Genomic DNA, 18,303 nt, shown 5'->3' with positions numbered 1-18,303 from the left:
TGATATCTAGGAACAACTTTCACCCTCACAATCTCTTCACCCACCTCTATGATCTCATCGTTATTTTGACCCTCTGTTATGAATGACTGAAATGCCATTTTCTTTATGCCAATATTCCCATCCAAGCATCAGAACCCGTAAGTAAAGAGATTCATCATGTAAGCGAAGGAAAACTTGGTCCTATATTTTTCATGTCATCTTGCTTTTGATTTACTATTCTCTACGATTAAACATAAAGAATTCTAAACTATGTGGTCAAGATATTAATTTTCTTGATTTTACTAAAATAAGAATATAGTACAAGATATGACTCCAAACGTTGTGGATTGTTTAATCTCATCAAGTACAAATGGGAATCAAATCCCCGTACTTATATTTAAAAAAGAAGAGAAAGAAACTTTGTGAATGGAGAGAGAGATTTCAATACTGATGTTTAAAAAAGAAAAATTTTAGGCGAATTATTATTATCACAATGGTTTGCCCTTTTTTATAAATATCACAAAGCATTTATCCTTCCACGTGGACAGATGTTATGTCCATTGCTAGAAGAAATGTATAGATTAACCAAATGTTAGATTCCAAAATTTTATTTAGTCAAATATCCTTCCTTATGTTGGTATGCATTTTATGTACCTATACTTTAGACATTAATGTGCACTTTATCCTCTCAATAGAATCAATTCTCCTTTCTTTTTAGGGTAAATTACATATCACCTCCTGATTTTCAAACGAAACTCAGATCACCTGTTGGTTTTTGAAAAAACTCAAATCACCCCCTGGTTTAGACCCCAATATGACAAATCAGTCCCTACCGTTAGTTTTATGTTGTTAAGTGATGATGTCAGCCAGTTAAATAAATTTAAATCCCTAAACTACCCTTGACCAATGTTGAAGATGAAAGAACGATAGTATTGTAAATTTAATTCTAATGTTTTAGTACAAGGGTAAAATAGTCCTCTCACACCAATAACTAATAGCAGACTAACATCGCTACTGTAGAGGGGGTGATTTGAGTTTTTTCAAAAACCAAGGAGTGATCTGAGTTTCATTTGAAAACCAGGGGGTGACATGTAATTTACCCTTCTTTTTAGGGTTAGAAAAGTGCAATTTCAAATATAGCTACACAATCATTTTTCAAATGACATTATGAATGGGAGGAAATATGGTTCATTATCTCGTATGCAATCAGAACTCAAGACCTTCACTTCCTTAAGCATAGTCATTTTTTAAAAAGGATTTAAATATTTCCTATGTCTTGTATTACAGGTGCCACTCAAATAGAATATCAACATTGCATTAAAAAAAAAAAAAGGGAGAAGGAACGATACTTGGTCAGTTGGTCGTGTGCGACACACGGCTTCTGTGCTAAGGCATAGTGCCGCACAAAATAACTATTGTACCCTCAAGAAAAATATATTAATAACATTCATAGAGCACTCCCCTAAGCAAAAGTGAAAAAGGATTTTCAAAATAAGTTGAAAATGACTCATCAATCATCATTCTTACATTTTCAAAATCTCTCATTGTCTATATAAAATGATAAGATAACTAATACATTGAATAAAATTTAAGAATAAAACAAGGGCCAAAGAAATAAGGTTAGAATTTCTTAATTCATCTACATGGTGACAATAAGATATGCCAAAAAAAAAAAAAAAAACTGCTATATTAAATTCACATAGAGTTTGATGACGTGAGCTATTCGTACCGAGTCGACACTTCAATATAGGGGTGCTAATTGGATGGTTTAGGTCGGTTTCGGTTTGGTTGTACTGGTTTTGGTGTGAGAATTGGTGAATCTAAAATCAATCCAGTAAGGTTACATCAGTTTCAATTTGGTTTTGGTATGGTTTGGGTTCAGTTTCTTATCGGTTTCTCTAATCGGTGTGTTATTGAATTTGGTTTGGTTTGACATGTACATATATTCATATTGGGGAAATTCGTGTTTTTTTTTTTTATTTATGAATTTTGGGCTGATATCGGATTCTTAGTGGATTATATTGGCTTGAGTGTGTTCCAGTCCGCTTTTCTAAGGTCGATTCGATGTCATATCGGTTTCAATACGATCCGCTTTGGGTTTGGTTTCGCAAAATCCTAATCTGAAGCTGATCCAATAAGCTTCAAATTAAGCATTTCGGTTTTGGTTGGGGCTGGTTTGGGTTAGGGTTTGACACCACTATTTCAAAAGCACAGGTCAAAGTCAAACATCATAACAGAAGACCCACATTATTCAAAGATCAGGGCAGATGGGATGGCCCATCTAGTGTGGTAGCTCGCGAGTTATGAAATCAACTTCAATAAGATAAGAAGAAATCAAATAAATTAGATAGAGAATAGAGAGAGATACCAATAAGTGTATCGAAAGAGTGAGCTGGGAAGATACGCAAAAAATGCTGGGAATTAAGAAGTGATTTGGTTTTGGATTTCACAGAGAAGTGAAATGGAATTTGAATTCTAAATTGAAAAGACATTCCAAAGATCACGAAATATCTGTGACCCGATTTCTTCATGATCTCTCTAACCTTTTTTAAATTACTATAAATTTCGTTTCCTATAAATCTCACTATCTTACGTTCTTTCACATCTCTTCACTCTCTTCTTATTTTACAACAGAGAAGCCGAAAGTTCATCTCTTTGATTGGTTTTCTCAAGAGAAATTAAACTTTTTTTTTCTGGAATTGAAATGGACGAATATGATGGAGAAGAGCTTCATGTTCTAGCTGTAGATGATAGTGTCATTGATAGGAAACTTGTTGAGACTTTGCTCAAGAAATCTTCCTGCAAAGGTAAATTACCAGTTTTTTTTTTTTTGTTTTGGAATGTTGTAGGAATTTTAGTGATTTCAGTTAAGTATATTTTTCTGTGTAGTCTATATAGAATCACAGATTACAGAAAGAAAGAATTGAATTATTAGTTTAGTTTGTAGTACAAAATAAGAATGAAGAAGAATCAGATCTATCTCCTAATTTAATCAGGTTTCTATGTTGATGATGTTACAGTGACAACAGTAGAAAATGGGTTGAGGGCACTGGAGTATCTGGGTTTGGGAGCCGGTGAAGATCATGGCTCTGCATTTAGAAGCCATGTAAGTTCTCTCTCTCTCTCTCTCTCTGTCTCTCTTTTTCTCTCAGAGTAGATAGATGATAGATCATAGTTATCTGGATAAAGATCTTCTATGGCGTGAGCTGCCCGTCCTGCCGTGCTGCGCAGACGCAAGGCATTGCGCATTGATCGCCTTACCCCTGCCCGAGCAGGGGTAAGGCGGTCATTGCGCACGGCCCTGTGTCTGCACAGCACAGGCAGGACAGGGCAGCGTGCCGTAGAAGATCTGTGTTGTAGTTATCTTTCCTTCGTACAGTCTATATAACTTTAACAAACAGAATTAGTATGTAAAATTTCACCCAAAAAAATAAATATAGCATATAAAAGTATCTAGTTCTAGGTATCAAATAGCTTATAGCTAGGTTATGGAGAAAATAAACAATGATTTTTGGTCTTACCTAGATAAGGTTCTTTACTTCTATCATAAAAGGATAACTTTCAAATAAGTACTATTGATTTTATTCTTATTTGAATTTTTTTTATTTATATGGTATTTATGTTGAAACCTTTATAAAAATTAAAAAAAATTACATTGAAACAAATGTAGCCTTAATGAAAATTAGGGTTAAATTTCCATAAATTAAATTATGATTTTCAAAAAAAATTTCATTTTTTTGCAATCATGAAAAAGGAGAATTTTCATTTAACCCCAAAGTGAGTTTATGCATCAGATCCAGCCTTCCTGCACCAGTGTTGTATTGGCATTTGGGATTGAATCCGTGATGGCTAATACTGATCCAGCTTTGGCTGTAGCCTGTAGGTGAGGGTTGGCTGAAATGGTCAAAACTTAAATTTCTCATGGACTTAGTCTAATTTTGTTCTAAATGCATTTTTCAAGGGAATAGAATTCTTGTCTAACAATAAAGCATTTCTCCTGAGAAATTCTTATCCAGTCTATCTGATATAATCCTCCATGCAGGGAGTGAAGGTAAATTTGATAATCAGTGATTATAGCATGCCAGGAATGACAGGGTACGAGCTGCTTAAGAAAATTAAGGTAATGTATCTTGTCACCTAAAGTATTTATGCTTCATAAAAAATGAATCTAGAAGCAATTCTCCCTTAGGCTGTGTTTGGATGCCAAGAAAAGAACAAACATTATGAGACAAAAAGCATGATGATGCATTAATGATTGATTTATGTGTCTATATCTTTCCTCAAATTCAATTTTTTTTTCTTTCTTTCTTTTCTTGGCATCCAAACAGGAATGCCAATTCTAGGCACTTATGTCAAAGGCTTACCTAATGTATCTCTCTTACTCTGCAAGCAGGAATCATCTACCATGAAGGAAATTCCAGTTGTGATTGTATCATCCGACAACATCCCAACTCGAATCAACAAGTAATGTTCTCATTTCCTTTTATGATCCTTTTTCACATTCTGTGCATTTTAAAATATTTCATAATAATGTATCTGGATTGTGTGGTTTTTCTGAACAGGTGCTTAGAGGAAGGAGCTCAAGAATTCATGCTAAAGCCCCTTCAACAGTCAGATGTAAAGAAATTGAGATGTCATATGATGAATATCAACAAGTCATGCAGTGGGAGGTTTTGTCTTGGAAGATAAAACCTTCCAATAAACAAAGAAAGAGTCATGAAAAATTTACTACTAACATGACAAGACATGTAACAGTTCATAGAAGATGAGGAATGATAATTGCTACAGAAAAAAATTTACTATTAACTTGTGTGACTTATATATGATCATCTGTGGGCAGGTAAGATAGGTGTTTAAGTGGAAGCAATTGTTGTTTTGGATATGTTTTGGTATTTGAAGAGTCATCAAAATGGTATGCTCATTGATGTAGCCAATACCAAAGGTATCCAGCCAAAAAAAAAAAATTCTTATGGAGTAATATGTGGATTTCTGGATCCACAGGTAGTCAATTGTAGGGCTTCGAAAATCATTCAGTTCATATGACCAAATATAGCACAATGTCTTGGTTCCATTATTTCTGATAGCCCTACCTTATCTATCAAAGAGGAGGGTATGAATAAACCATTAAGCTTTCTTTAAACTGCCCTGCTCATTTGCATCTTTCAATACCTTCTGCACACAGAGAAGCTGAACATAGCTTTGAAGCATGATAACATTTCGTCCATTACCCTCAGTATTCCTTCTCTTTGGTCTAGAGGCATCTTTGTCTGCATCCATACCTCAATAAAATAAATTTTGTGCTTTGGAAATCATGTTGGAACTGAGTTAATGAAATTGGAAATAAATGGCAGCAACACATCCCAGTAAACACCCCAACCCCAATAAGAGAGAGAGAGAGAGAGAGAGAGAGCAAACCTTTAGTCCAACTTGGAGAAGAAAGATGAACTAGGGCATCAAATGGACATCTGAAAACAGCAATAAACATTTAGCATCGAGGAAGACATAAAGCATTCATGGTATCCATGAGGAATAGGAAAAGAGAGTGCAGAAGACAGACAGGAAATTTCCCTGGTTTTAACTTACTTCTTTACATCTATGGTTTTCTCAAGCTTGCCGGGTTTGTCCTTTATATTTGATGACATCTCCTCTGCATGATCAGGAGATATTGTCTTTGACTTAAAGACTTGCTCCAGAGTATCATCATTTGCCACATTGCATTCACCACAGTTATCATTAGGATCTATATCATATGACACTTTTTCATTTTCTGAGGTTACGTCAAAGTTTCCCAAGCAAACCCCTTTCTGTATCTTCTCGAAAAAATTTCCACAATATGTGTGATGAAATTCTGATTTCTCTTCATGATATTTGCTGATACTTTCCCACCTAGAAACATCCTGAACCTCTATACATTCTAAAAAATCAACAGCGTCAGATGAATCTGGAGGCTTGCCGTCCACTCTGGGAGCTGGAGATACATCTTGCTTCTTTGAACTGGATTCCGTGTTTGATAAAATGGGGGAACCGTAAGAATTCTTAGGACTGGGAGGCTGTTGGAACGCAGCTTTTTCATTGGCAGTATATGCACACTTTGAAGGAACATCAAAATTGGATATCTTTGAGGATGATGGTATGTTAGAATGATCCTCTGAGAAAAACTCTAAGTCCCAAGACGTGGGTTCTGTTTCTGCAGAAATTTTGCAGAAAGAACCAAGACCCAAATCTTTATCAGCTGAGGAATATTCATCCACAAATGACCATCTTGGTTCCGGTTTTAGATTTTCCTGGATAGTGTACAGCTCTTTTGAGTAATCCTCCAGTTTAGACCTCATCTGTTTCAGCACACTCGGGTACTTTCCTGGAACTTTCACATTGTTTCCATGCTGAATTTCATCCTGGTTTTGGTTCTGTGTTTCTTCTGCATAAAGATTCTCAACACCATAGTTGTTTTCTGAGCTCCCGCAGATGCCATTTCCCTGCCTTGGCATTCTTTTTTTCATTGCACTTGGGTTTGATGCAGAATTATAACATTTGTCACCCCTCACTAGCATGAAAAAGAGATCAATTTTAGAAGAAAAAAGACGTCGTTTGCATCATCAAATTATCTAGTCACAATCAATAGAAAAAACCTGCACTGGATGAGCATGACTCTTCGCTGTAATGCATTCAGTAAGGGAGAGAGAAACGAATACCAATTAGAATAAATCCAGGACATAACATAGCAGAGGCAAATGAAGGTAACACCAAACAATAGAAGCCCAAAAGTACCTCAACAAACTCCTGCTATCCGCTGCATCTTCTGTCGCGAAAGACCAAGTTGGTTGATCAGTACGAGTGCCAAAGTCCCAACTCCCATCCAATGAAGTGTACCTACCCATCCATCAGTAAAGATGATATTTATAATAATATCATTCTCTACTGTTATAGATCCTCAGAAAAAAATGAATGTACCTTGGCTTATCTTTTGTCACTGAGAAATAATCTTTGTCCGATGTGGGGTCCTCAGAATGCAGAAAAGGTGACCCTGGTTCCCCACAATCAAGAAAAGACTGATTAAAGGGCATGGCACATTCCTAAACTCTAGAATCAGTAATGTGGTGCTGAAGACTGCAAAAGCAAACCATTAATTTAAAGTTTCACCAATTAATCTGTAATATATAAGAGACCAGTTGTCAATAGCAATATCATCATTATTGTGATGCAAAAGCATTAGTAGTTTAGGGTTATCTTTTTGATGACCCAAAGATTTATTTTGTGCACCATGGCCAAACACATGTACATGCAGTTCACGCGCCTTCCTTCCCCTGGGAGCTAATAGCATAATAAGAGTATTCTATTCAGTAGAGATAGATTTGTAAGGCAAGAAACAACTCAAAAAGCCATTCAATAAGTCTAGTACGTTATCTTTCCAGAAAACTACAAGCATATAAATCACACATAAGTGGAGAATCACAAAATAAAAAATCCAAGAACAAAAACTATGTCCCCGCTTTTTTAACAGAAGTAAACAAATAAGGAGGCAAGAAGAAACTCCCTGTACTCCAATTCGTTCTTTCAGGTCATGTGAATATAGGTAGCATCCAGTATTTCTTTTTCTTTTTTATTTTCCACGAAATACAAGCAGAAAGGAAACTGTAATACAGTTGGCTTGTTGTTATTGGTCCACATGGCAGAACTTTTTCATTATCTATCCGGAAAAAAAAACATTGTTTTTCATTTATTTGTTTCCTAGCAAATAATCTTTTGCAAGGGAGTGTGGGTAGCTGTGATGTCAGCTGGGTGAGATCATGATGCAGATGTTATTTTTGTAGGTCCCAGTTTTGGGTAGCTTTATGAGATGATTAGTTGCTTCAAAGAGATTCCAAGGCATGAAGGCTTATTAAGGCATCCGGTGGACAGTGATTTCTAAAGGATCAGAAGAGAGACAAGCTGACCTTTTGTTTTTGTTCTTGATTGTAAATTTTGCTTCTTACTTGTATAGTTTTTGCCTTTAAATTGCTAATTTATTTCCTTAAAAATATGAAAAATAGAAGGGGGGGGGGGGGCAAGGCAACTGGGAATTCTGATTACAGTCTCTAACAAATAAGTTTATAAATTGATGTCTTTTCAAATTTCTCCAATAACAAGCAACTCTCAGGAGAGAGAGAGAGAGAGAATCACTTAGAAACATTGAAGTATCAGTTGTACAGAGGAGAAGAATTACATATAACTTTAAACATGAAGGTCAAATTCTCCAATAGGAAGCAACACCTATTCATAAAATTGAATTGGCCTGTGTTACATAGATTGCATTTACTTATTTATGCTTCAAAGAGAAAACTCCTTTGGTAATGAAAATAGATTCGACCTCACAGTAAAGAATTTTCACCATAAAATATTGATACCTTGCCTGTTTTAGGCCACAACTTTTGGAGATGCATCAAATGCACTTCAAAAATGGTAATTATTCTGTGATAAGAACTTTTGGTTTATCCACAAAGCTAATGGGGGGAAAGAGAGAAATCTACTTCATGAGTATTTAAGGAAAAATAACAAAGACATGGTTTAGTGTCAGTATTGCAAAATCCTGGAAAGAGAAGCACCTAAAATGTCGACATGGCTAACTGCACTCTCTGCATCTCTGCACAGATATAATAAACTAATCATGTAAATGAGGAATAAGACCTATCCAAACATGAAAAGCCACATTTAAAGAGAACCTCGTGCTATGTAAATAGAAGTCTTCAAAAGCAGGGCTTGATTGATGGATTTGTTTTCTATTTCCCAGTAGACTGTCAAAATCACAATCTGTTCAATCCGATTGATTCCCCCAACGTACACCATATTTCCTCTCATCAACAATGTTGCTTGTTAGGAACCCAGACTTGTCTGGTATACACAAGGAAAGACTGATTCAAGACTTAGATTCATACCACAATTTGTTCTGAAAAACTACAAAACTAAAACCTTAGCATGCAGAGTCAAGTAATATAAAGCATAGACAGTATAATGTAATATAGAAACTCCCCCCCCCCCCCCAAAAAAAAAAAAAGAAAAAGAAAAAAGATAAGATAACTAAAAGATCTTCTGTATCACTATCACCACTGACAGGAGAATGGAATTGGCATTCTTATGCATTTCAAAATGAAACGTTTCTCTGACAAAAGAGGCAATTGATAGATCCATGGAGCTTCCAAAGATAATAATAGATAAAGATTTTTTAAAAGCAGATCCAAAATGCTTCCGTTTTGTTCCCCTTTTTCAGAGACATGTCTCACATTTAAAAGCATGATAGGTGAAACAGTCCATATCAGAATCAATTCCCAAAATAGAAGGTAATATCACTTGGTCATGATAGCTTTAATGACTGTTTGTGATTTTAGATGTTATCATGACATCATATAAACAAACACGGGTTGATCCATGTAATGGAGGAATCCACACCCATCTCACTGCTCAAGTTTCAGGCAGATGCACATAGTCAAAATGCCTTAAAAGTGAGTTCAATTATAAAAAAAAATTGCCACTGGATTCCGTTGCAGTAAAATGGTACTCTTTTAATTATGTGAAACTTCAAATTCAGTTGCCACTTAGCATGCTTGTTCTGGCTGAAATTTGGCCAGTTAGATTGATGCAGGCAAAGGCTGCAAATTTGAAGCTTAATTAGACTCAATTTTAAGCATGGAACTAATTTTCGGTCGAAACTGACCGAAATCTCCGAGTTGTCTCAGTTTCGGGCCTAGCCGAAACGAAACCCAGGGTCGAAACCCAAGTTTCAACCCAGGGAGGCCCAAGGTCGAAACCCAGTGTCGAAACCTCAAAATGAGATCCCACGTGTCTCGGTTTCGAGCCTAACGTAAACCAGGTCCAAAACCGAGATCTCCTTCCTTGATTTTAGGTCCCCAATCGGCTATATGGATCAGCAAATTTGAAGCTTAATTAGACTCAATTTTAAGTCCCCAATCTGCTATATGGGTCATGGGCTCAGTATTTTGGGTTTTCTGTTGTAAAGGGACAATTCTATAAGCCCAAGTATGAAGGGATTGATGAATGCATGAGATTAGGTGTTAGCTTCTAGTTTCTATTTTTTGTTTCCTAGAAGGTTAAGGCTAGATTAAGTACAATATTGAGTGCTTATTTTGGGTTGTTTCTATTTTGTTAAAGAACTGTTGGATCTGGTTATAGAAACTTTCTTCAGATTTCTCTCAAGTCTAGGAATCTAGGAAAGTCTAATTTGTGAGTTGTGCTAAGAATAGAAAGTTTATGGGTTAGTCTATAAATCAATGGTATGACATGCTACATAATGCAGTGATTTTTTCAGTTGAATAAATGAAGAACTGAGGTGTTGCAGGATAGCAACTTTGTTGGTGTTTTATGGTAAACTTTTCAGGGTCATGGGCTGGTTGATCATTGCTTATTCTACAGTTGTTGAAGTTCTTATGTTCTTACTACTTCTGTGTTAATATCCTCCACTAGCAGGTCAGATAGACAGCAATCTTTACACTTGCAATACTCTATTCTCAAGCTAGTTGGGCTTATCCATTTCATCCAGTACTGCTGCTCTAGTGATCAGTTTAACCTGAGATTTATTGCATGAGCTTCTGGTGATATTTCCTAGTAGATCTGATCATTAGTTCTGAATTTTAAATTCTCTGTTGGTGGCTGTAATCTTTACGCTCGCAATACTCTATTCTCAAGCTATTTGGGGTTATCCATTTCATCCAGTACTGCTGTTCTAGTGATCAGTTTAACCAGAGATTTATTGCATGAGCTTCTGGTGATATTTCCTAGTAGATCTGATCATAAGTTCTGAATTTTAAATTCTCTGTTGGTGGCTGTAATCTTTACGCTCGCAATACTCTATTCTCAAGCTATTTGGGGTTATCCATTTCATCCAGTACTGCTGTTCTAGTGATCAGTTTAACCAGAGATTTATTGCATGAGCTTCTGGTGATATTTCCTAGTAGATCTGATCATAAGTTCTGAATTTTAAATTCTCTGTTGGTGGTTGTTTTAACCCTGCTCTGTTCTTGTTCATTGATTCTTAAATTCCCAATTCTGTAGGTCAATTACAGCATCTTTCCAGATCCAGCCTTTGGGGCTATCTTGTTTTGCACTCAATTTACAGCAAAACCTACAACCCATCCTATCTCTCTCAATCCTCTTCTGTTTGCCCTAAAATTTCAACCTTCATCCCTTGGATCATTCCCTGTTAAACCCTACCAGAAAACCCAAATTTCTGAGCCGTCTTCATACTATACTCAATCCTTTCCCTTGTTCTGGCTGCAGCCATTGAAAGGCCAATCGCACCCTTTGAACACTGGTGGATTTCAGCCACATTTTGGGGACTACTTGGACTGTTCTTAAGGGTATTTCAACCAAAGTTTCAGCCTTAATTGGGCCTTGGTGGTTGAGTTATTGGAAATCTCCCCAATCTGTCCTATGCTAGATATTGTTCTGTTTCCCTAATTTTGAGCCCCAATTCATTAGTCTAGGGTTAGGGTTTGTGGGCCACCACCAGATATGGATGTGGAATCCTCAAAAATGTATATCTGTCCATCCCTATCAAAGTCCTTCCAAATGGTAAGAAAAGCATCTCCACAGGACAAAATCCAAAGTCATGAGGTTGTGGCATTTTGAGGTTTAAATAGTGACGGAAGTTCTAACCCTAGTTAGTTAAAACTTATTTTAAACGCAGTAAAAGCGCCGTTCCCGAACTCCCTGAATAAATTATGGGTTTCTGTTTTTGAGCTGATAAATACAGCAAAAAATGGGACTTTCTCCCAACGGTGTAAACGTGTTTAATATGCATTCCACATTTTCTTTTTAATAAAAAAAACCGTAGATTTTTTGTCCCCCACAGTCCCACTTTTTAAAAATTGGGCAGCAGGCAGCCGGGCACTTCTCCCTCCAATTCACACTTCACATTACTTAAAGCCCACACTAGCTCTCTCTCTCTCTCCATTTTCGACGTGGGACTAAATTTGCTCCCATCCAAAACCCATGCTATATAGCCTGCATCTCTCTTTTCTTCTATTTTATTATTTTCTCATTGAATATCTCCATATGCCCCCAAATCAAAATCAGTCTCCCTGTTGAATGATTTCATTATGAGGCGCTTCCAAAAGGCAAGATCACAAGAAGCCTTGTAGATCTTAGTCCCTTTTCAAATAAGTGATTAAGATATGGGCAAGGGTAACCTTTTCCTTTAACCATCTGTAATCCAGCATGGACAAACATGAACTGCCAATATCCCTGAGTCAATAATATGATTGGCAAAGGCTAATTTCTTTAAATAACCTCGTGCTATGTTGCCATTTTTTTGGTCCAGTAATTTAAGCATTTAAACCTCCTCGTATTTACTGTTGCTGAATTTTTTCCATTCTCAAAATGTTTGGCCGTGTTTTTGACACTTCCCATTCAAACTCTGAGCTGTTTTAAACATTCCATACCTAAAGAAATCTTTTTTGCCATTCCCGTTTTAACTATGGTTCCAACCGACACTTTCTTGACAATTGAGATTTAGGTAGTGAGGAAAGTTCCATGTAATCAGTGAGGATAAAGCATTAATTTTTTCACATCGAGAAATGCCAATGACTAAAAGGATTCATTGGCTAAGGGGTGCCTGCATGTGACCATGTGCTTGAATACTGATGAATTTAACAAGGTGCAATTCTTTAAGAGAAAATTTAATAGGTTGTGGGTAATAACTGTAGCTATATAAAATCCCAATGTCTTCCATCTTTTCATGGGAAAAGGTGAAATCCTAATAATAGGGTCAATAATACTGGACAGCTTACAGGAGCAAGCAGCTCTCCTTTCTCCAGTCAAATGGCACTAAACAATCCACTTGCCCTTGAGGGAACTGATAAATGGTATCATTATCAAGCCTTAGTATATAACTCTGCTATTTTGAATTTTGTTTCATCATGTGAACTATATGGAATTGGAGTTGCTGATAAAATTTGTAGATAAATGTTATATGATAAACTTTAGTAGATTTCCGTATTTTCTGTGACTATAAAATCCAAAAGAAAAAAAATAGCATAGCATGCATATAATAAAGATGGAATGAAGAAATACTCGTCCTCTTTTCTGGTCACTAAAGAATGAGAGGAAAAACCATATCAATGTTTACTGCATGCCAATCCATCTCTATCCAAGAACACCACGATGATTTTACCTCATTTATTGGAAAACACACACAAGGTAGGCCAGAGGAGCCCAAAGCTGATTATGCAGAAACTACCTATTTTTGCTGTGGACTAAAAAATAGAAGAAAATACTTAAAGATTTTTAACAGTTCCAGCTCTTGAACATTGAAATCATATGTTGAATAATGTAAACCAGAATACCTTCTGGTCCTTTAGGGGTTTTATTATATGTTTTATGTATTACTTAGCTAAGTCGGCTAAGCTAGGGGTTTTTTGGTCATTAGGGTGTAATTCTTAATGCTATTAATATATGGCTTGCTTGATCACATTGATCATTCAAGCATTCTCCCAATTTTCTGTTTTGTTAACATGGCATCAGAGCCAACTTCTCTGATCTAGGTTTTCAAAACCCCATCCCCTCCATCGTTTTTTCTTTCCACCCTCTTCCACTCGATCTTCTCCTTTTCTCTTCCTTTTTTTCCTTGGTTCTCTTCCATCACTAGGGCAGCACTAATGAGGTGATCACACGATCTAGATGCTGCCCTCAATCTCACCTCTTCAATAGATGATTTAATCATATATCAAGTTTGATAGCTGCTGCCTGTGTCTCTGCGATTTTTTGGAATTCTCTCCTCCTTGAAGATCGAGCTTTTTTCCCTATTGGAAGCTGATTTTCCCTATTGGAGATCCACCATAGCAGTATTGGATAACAACTATCACAGTTTTTTCAAGTTATTTGAAGCCCGTACCAATTGTCGATCTCTCTTCAGGGTTTTGTAAAACCCTGACTCTTATCGACTTTTGTTTTTTCTCTTCTCTGCTTGGCTGATCTTTGGAGATCTTATTCACACTACTTCAAGGATCAATCGACACTGTTGGTGCTCCCTTTTATTGAAGTTTTTTCAGATTTCCAGCCTTCCACAACCTTGGATCGAATTCTGCCTACATCGATCAGGTTTTGCTGACTTTTTTGGCTCTCGGCTGGTGCATTGTTTATGATATATAGCTGGGATGCTCTTTTTGTTTGATCTTTAGAGCAGTCCTTGCATGGAATATTTTCCAGCTGATATGGAGTTGTCAAATCAGCTGTGCAAGGCGAAGATTATGAAGAGATTCGATTACTATTTTATTTAGTTTCTATTTAGGAGTTAATGACAATGTTAGGATTTTTATTTAGTTTCTATTTTAGTTACTAGACATTAATTAGTTTTCAGTTACTATTTTAGAGTTCCTATTTTGTAATGCAACATTATTTTGGTAACTCTCCAATAGCCACAGGGAGCTACTATTTTTTTGTAATCGTTTTGTTAATTATTAATAAAAGGTGAGGCCAATGCAGTTCCCACAATTTGAGATGCCCTTGTGGACATAGGTGGGATACCTTCCCTAGGATAGGTGAGATATCTACGTATTCTTCTTATTCCACTTTTCTTCTCTACCATCTTCTCTTTTGTTTCTATTTTGGTTCACTGTTACTGAGTTTCATTGGAGAGTATTGAGACCATCTAAGGGTGGTTCAGCAGTGCCATTATAACCTTTTACTAGTGCCATCATTCCCATTCGATACTCAAGATTGGAGGCAAGACCAGACCTGAGGCACCTTCTCTGTCCTGGGTATTTATTGCAGCAACTTCCATGGTGTTTTTCTTTACATCTAGTCAGTAGTTTCCCTTCTTGTGGTATGCTACTTCCCTAGTACTACCCTACCTTTGACTATAGTTTTGAAGACTTGCAATGGTCGGATATTTCTGTGGTACTATATGTTTCTATTTCTGTCTCTTATTATTTCTGAATTCCTATCATAACTAATATTCTAGCCATTAACGCTATGGATGGGTCTGATATTACCTCTGCTACTTCTGATGTTGATAGACATAATAAGCCTGAATATCTTCCTTATGCTTCAGCTATTAAGCTTGATGGGACAAATTATCTGATGTGGTCCCGTTCTACTGACTTAACTATTGCTGGCCGCAAGGTACTAAAACTCGGGTCTCAGGACCAACTCGACTCCTGGAAAAACTGAGACGAGTCGAGATCTCGCCGAGTTGGTGCATTTTTTTTTTCCAACTCGAAGCCTGAACTTTGGGTCAACCCGAGATCCGAGATCTCACCAAGATCTCGCCGAGATATGTCGAGTTTTGTCCAATTAGGTAAGGTATTTAAGTGGCAGGTGGGTTAAAATAATGGGTCGAAACCGAGATCCAACCAAGATCCGAGATCTCGCCGAGATATTGCACTTTTCAGTTTTGGATGCCATCTCGACTCGGTATTACAAAAAACCGAGAATCTCGGCGAGATCTCGCGAGATTTCGGACTATGGCTGACCGTGGCCTTACTGGGCATCTCCTTGGCACTTCTGCTGCACCCTCTGAACCTGGTCCTCTTCTTACTCGATGGATGTCTAATGATGCTATGGTTATGGCATATTTGATACACTCTATGCAGCCTGACCTCTCCAGCAATTATTTGTTATTGGACACTGCCCATCACAGATGGAGTGCTGCCAAGGAGACCTATGGACAGGTAGGGAACGATGCTCAAGTGTATGAAATTCGAAAGAAAATTCATGACACTACACAAAAGGAGCTAACTGTCTCTAAATACTATGCTGCCCTTAAAGGTCTTTGGCAGCAACTGGATCACTACTCTGCTTTTCAGCCTTCCACTCCTACAGATATTGCAGCATACAAGAAACATGTGGACAAAATTTGGGTCTATGACTATCTGGCAGGTCTCAACATTGAGTATGATCCCATTCGTCAGCAAGTTCTTAGTAGGTTTCCCTTCCCTACCCTGGAGCAATCTTTTGCTTTGGTCCATACTGAGGAATCTCATCGAGCTGCCATGCTTCATCAGTCTCCTGTTGATAGGTCTGCCCTACAGGCTGGTTCTGCCCCTGCTACTTCTACTGATGCTTCCCCCACTGCTACTACTTCCACCAAGGAGCCTGTTAAGTGTGAGCACTGCAATAAACATTATTACACTAAGGCTACTTGCTGGAAATTACATGGGAAGCCTGCTGATTTTGAGGCCAAACGTAGTCGTGCTAAAACTAAAAACAAAGCTAATCACACTGAAAGTGTAGCTCCAGCCCCCACTGCTGACAATAGTCTTTCCCAGGAGGAATTACAGGCTTTCAGGCGTATGTTGTAGTCTTCCGCTGCCTCTACTACATCTCTTCCTGCCAGTTACTCTTCTCCATCAGGTTCCCACTTTGCCCGTTCAGGTATTTTCTTTGCTGGTCATTGTGCATCGGTTGTCTCCACTCCATGGATCATAGACTCCGGTGCCACTGACCACATGACAGGTTCCTCTAGCCTTTTCCATACTTATTCCCCTACTTCTGGCAAGGATAAGGTGAAAGTGGCTGATGGTTCCCTCTCATCTGTTTCTGGGAAAGGATCCATTAGTTGCTTCCCTTCTCTTACCTTGTCTTCAATTTTGCATATACCAAATTTCACTACTAATCTTCTTTCTATTAGTAGTCTTACCAAAGATTTGAATTGCAAAGTGACTTTTTTTCCCACTCATTGTGTTTTTCAGGAACTGGACTTGGGGAAGACGATTGGATCGGGTAAAGTACATGGTGGATTGTACCTACTTGATGATGGCCAGCTCCCTCCACAGGCATTGCCTTCCAAGTTATGTCAGCCCTCCTCTTTCTCTTCTGAACTCCACCAGTGGCATTCTAGATTAGGACACCCCCCTTTAGGAACTTTATCCCATTTATTTCCAGCTTTGGTCAACAGTTGTAATAAGGAAGATTTTTTTTGTGAGGCTTGTGTCTTGGCCAAACAGACACATACAAACTATCCTATTAGTAATAAAAGATGTTCTTCCCTATTTCAATTGGTTCATTCTGATGTGTGGGGTCCTAGTCGTACTGTGTCTCTTTTGGGTCATCGGTGGTTTGTTACATTCATTGATTGTTATTCTTGATCCACTTGGGTCTACCTGATGCATACAAAGAATGAAGTTTTTTCCTGTTTTCAACATTTTCACAAAATGGTTTAGACTCAATTTAATGTCACTCTCAAAATCTTGAGAAGTGACAATGGGAGAGAGTATATGGAAGGTCAATTCCAAAAATACCTTGCTGCCCATGGAGTCTTACATCAGACCAGCTGTGTTGATGTTCTAGCCCAGAATGGTGTGGCTCAAAGAAAAAATCGCCATCTCTTGGAGGTGGCTAAAGCACTTATGTTTGCTCGCAATGTTCCCTCATTTTATTGGAGTGATGCGGTCCTTACTGCAGCCTATTTAATTAATAGGCTACCTTCTCGGGTTCTTGACTCCCAAGTCTCCTATTAAGCTCTTACACGGCTCTACTACTTTTATTGTTCCCCCTAGAGTTTTTTGCTGTGTTTGTTATGCTAGGGATACTAGATCCCCTAGTAAACTTGAGCCCCGTGGTCTCTGCTGATTTTTTTGGGATACTCTGCCACCCAAAAAGGGTACAAGTATTATTATCCTCCTGCTCGTCATACCCTGGTCAGTATGGATGTGGTCTTTCATGAGAATCTCTCATATTATTCGTCCCCACCTCTTCAGGGGGAGTGTTAGTGAAGAGGTGCTAACCATAGAACCCCCCCTTCCATATGTTCACAATGAGTCTATTCTTGTTCCTCCTACTCCTAGTCCTCCCTTTACCTCAGGAGGAGAAGTTCCTATACAGGGGGAGACCATTACAGATACTGTTGACATTCCTATTCAAGGGGAGGTAACTCCAGTCCAGAAAACTCCAGTCCAGCAAACTCCAGTCCAAAAAACCATTAGTGAATTTCAAAAGAGGATTAATGATTCTAATGTGCAGACTTATGCAAGGAAACATAAGCAGCTCCAATCCACTGCGGTACAAGTACCTATCCAGTTGCCAAACTTGGATCCAGAACCTACTTCTCCACTTGGTAATACTTCTTCTCTTAATCTACTTATTGTTGTTCGCAAAGGTGTCAAGGCTTGCACTAAGCACCCTATATCCCATGTTGTTTCCTATGATTCCCTTTCTCCATCTTTTCGTGCTTTTGTTTCTTCCCTTTCTTCTGTTCGTATTCCTAACAATTGGCAGGAAGCTCTATTAGATGGAAAGTGGAAGGCAGCAATGATGGAAGAAATGGAAGCCCTGAAAAAAAATGGCACTTGGGATCTTGTGATTCTTCCACCAGGGAAAAGGACTGTTGGATGCAAG

At 37.8% G+C, this 18,303-nt stretch overlaps 2 protein-coding genes across 2 annotated transcripts in view; one reads left to right on the top strand and one right to left on the bottom strand.

Moving 5' to 3' along the window:
- The first annotated feature begins 2,676 nt into the window (after positions 1-2,676).
- Positions 2,677-4,724, top strand: LOC122638352 (two-component response regulator ARR17). The gene is made up of 5 exons (XM_043831272.1): positions 2,677-2,786; positions 3,000-3,085; positions 4,022-4,099; positions 4,373-4,443; positions 4,542-4,724. The coding sequence occupies exons 1-5, from the start codon at positions 2,684-2,686 to the stop codon at positions 4,666-4,668; spliced, it is 465 nt and encodes a 154-aa protein (XP_043687207.1). The 5' UTR covers positions 2,677-2,683; the 3' UTR covers positions 4,669-4,724.
- A 379-nt stretch (positions 4,725-5,103) lies between these two features.
- LOC122672453 overlaps positions 5,104-18,303 on the bottom strand; it is a 33,942-nt gene continuing 20,742 nt past the window's right edge. Inside the window, exons 12-17 of the mRNA XM_043869924.1 lie at positions 6,931-7,003; positions 6,748-6,849; positions 6,609-6,634; positions 5,563-6,523; positions 5,395-5,444; positions 5,104-5,246 (exon numbers count right to left, since the gene is read on the bottom strand). Of these exons, the coding sequence (XP_043725859.1) occupies positions 5,104-5,246; positions 5,395-5,444; positions 5,563-6,523; positions 6,609-6,634; positions 6,748-6,849; positions 6,931-7,003 (1,355 nt within the window). The remainder of the gene's footprint in view (positions 5,247-5,394; positions 5,445-5,562; positions 6,524-6,608; positions 6,635-6,747; positions 6,850-6,930; positions 7,004-18,303) is intronic.

The sequence above is a fragment of the Telopea speciosissima genome, chromosome 8, assembly GCF_018873765.1.
Source record: "Telopea speciosissima isolate NSW1024214 ecotype Mountain lineage chromosome 8, Tspe_v1, whole genome shotgun sequence".
Taxonomy (NCBI): domain Eukaryota; kingdom Viridiplantae; phylum Streptophyta; class Magnoliopsida; order Proteales; family Proteaceae; genus Telopea; species Telopea speciosissima.
The sequence above is the reverse complement of the archived record's forward strand: the minus strand, read 5'-3'. Positions and strand labels throughout refer to the sequence as shown.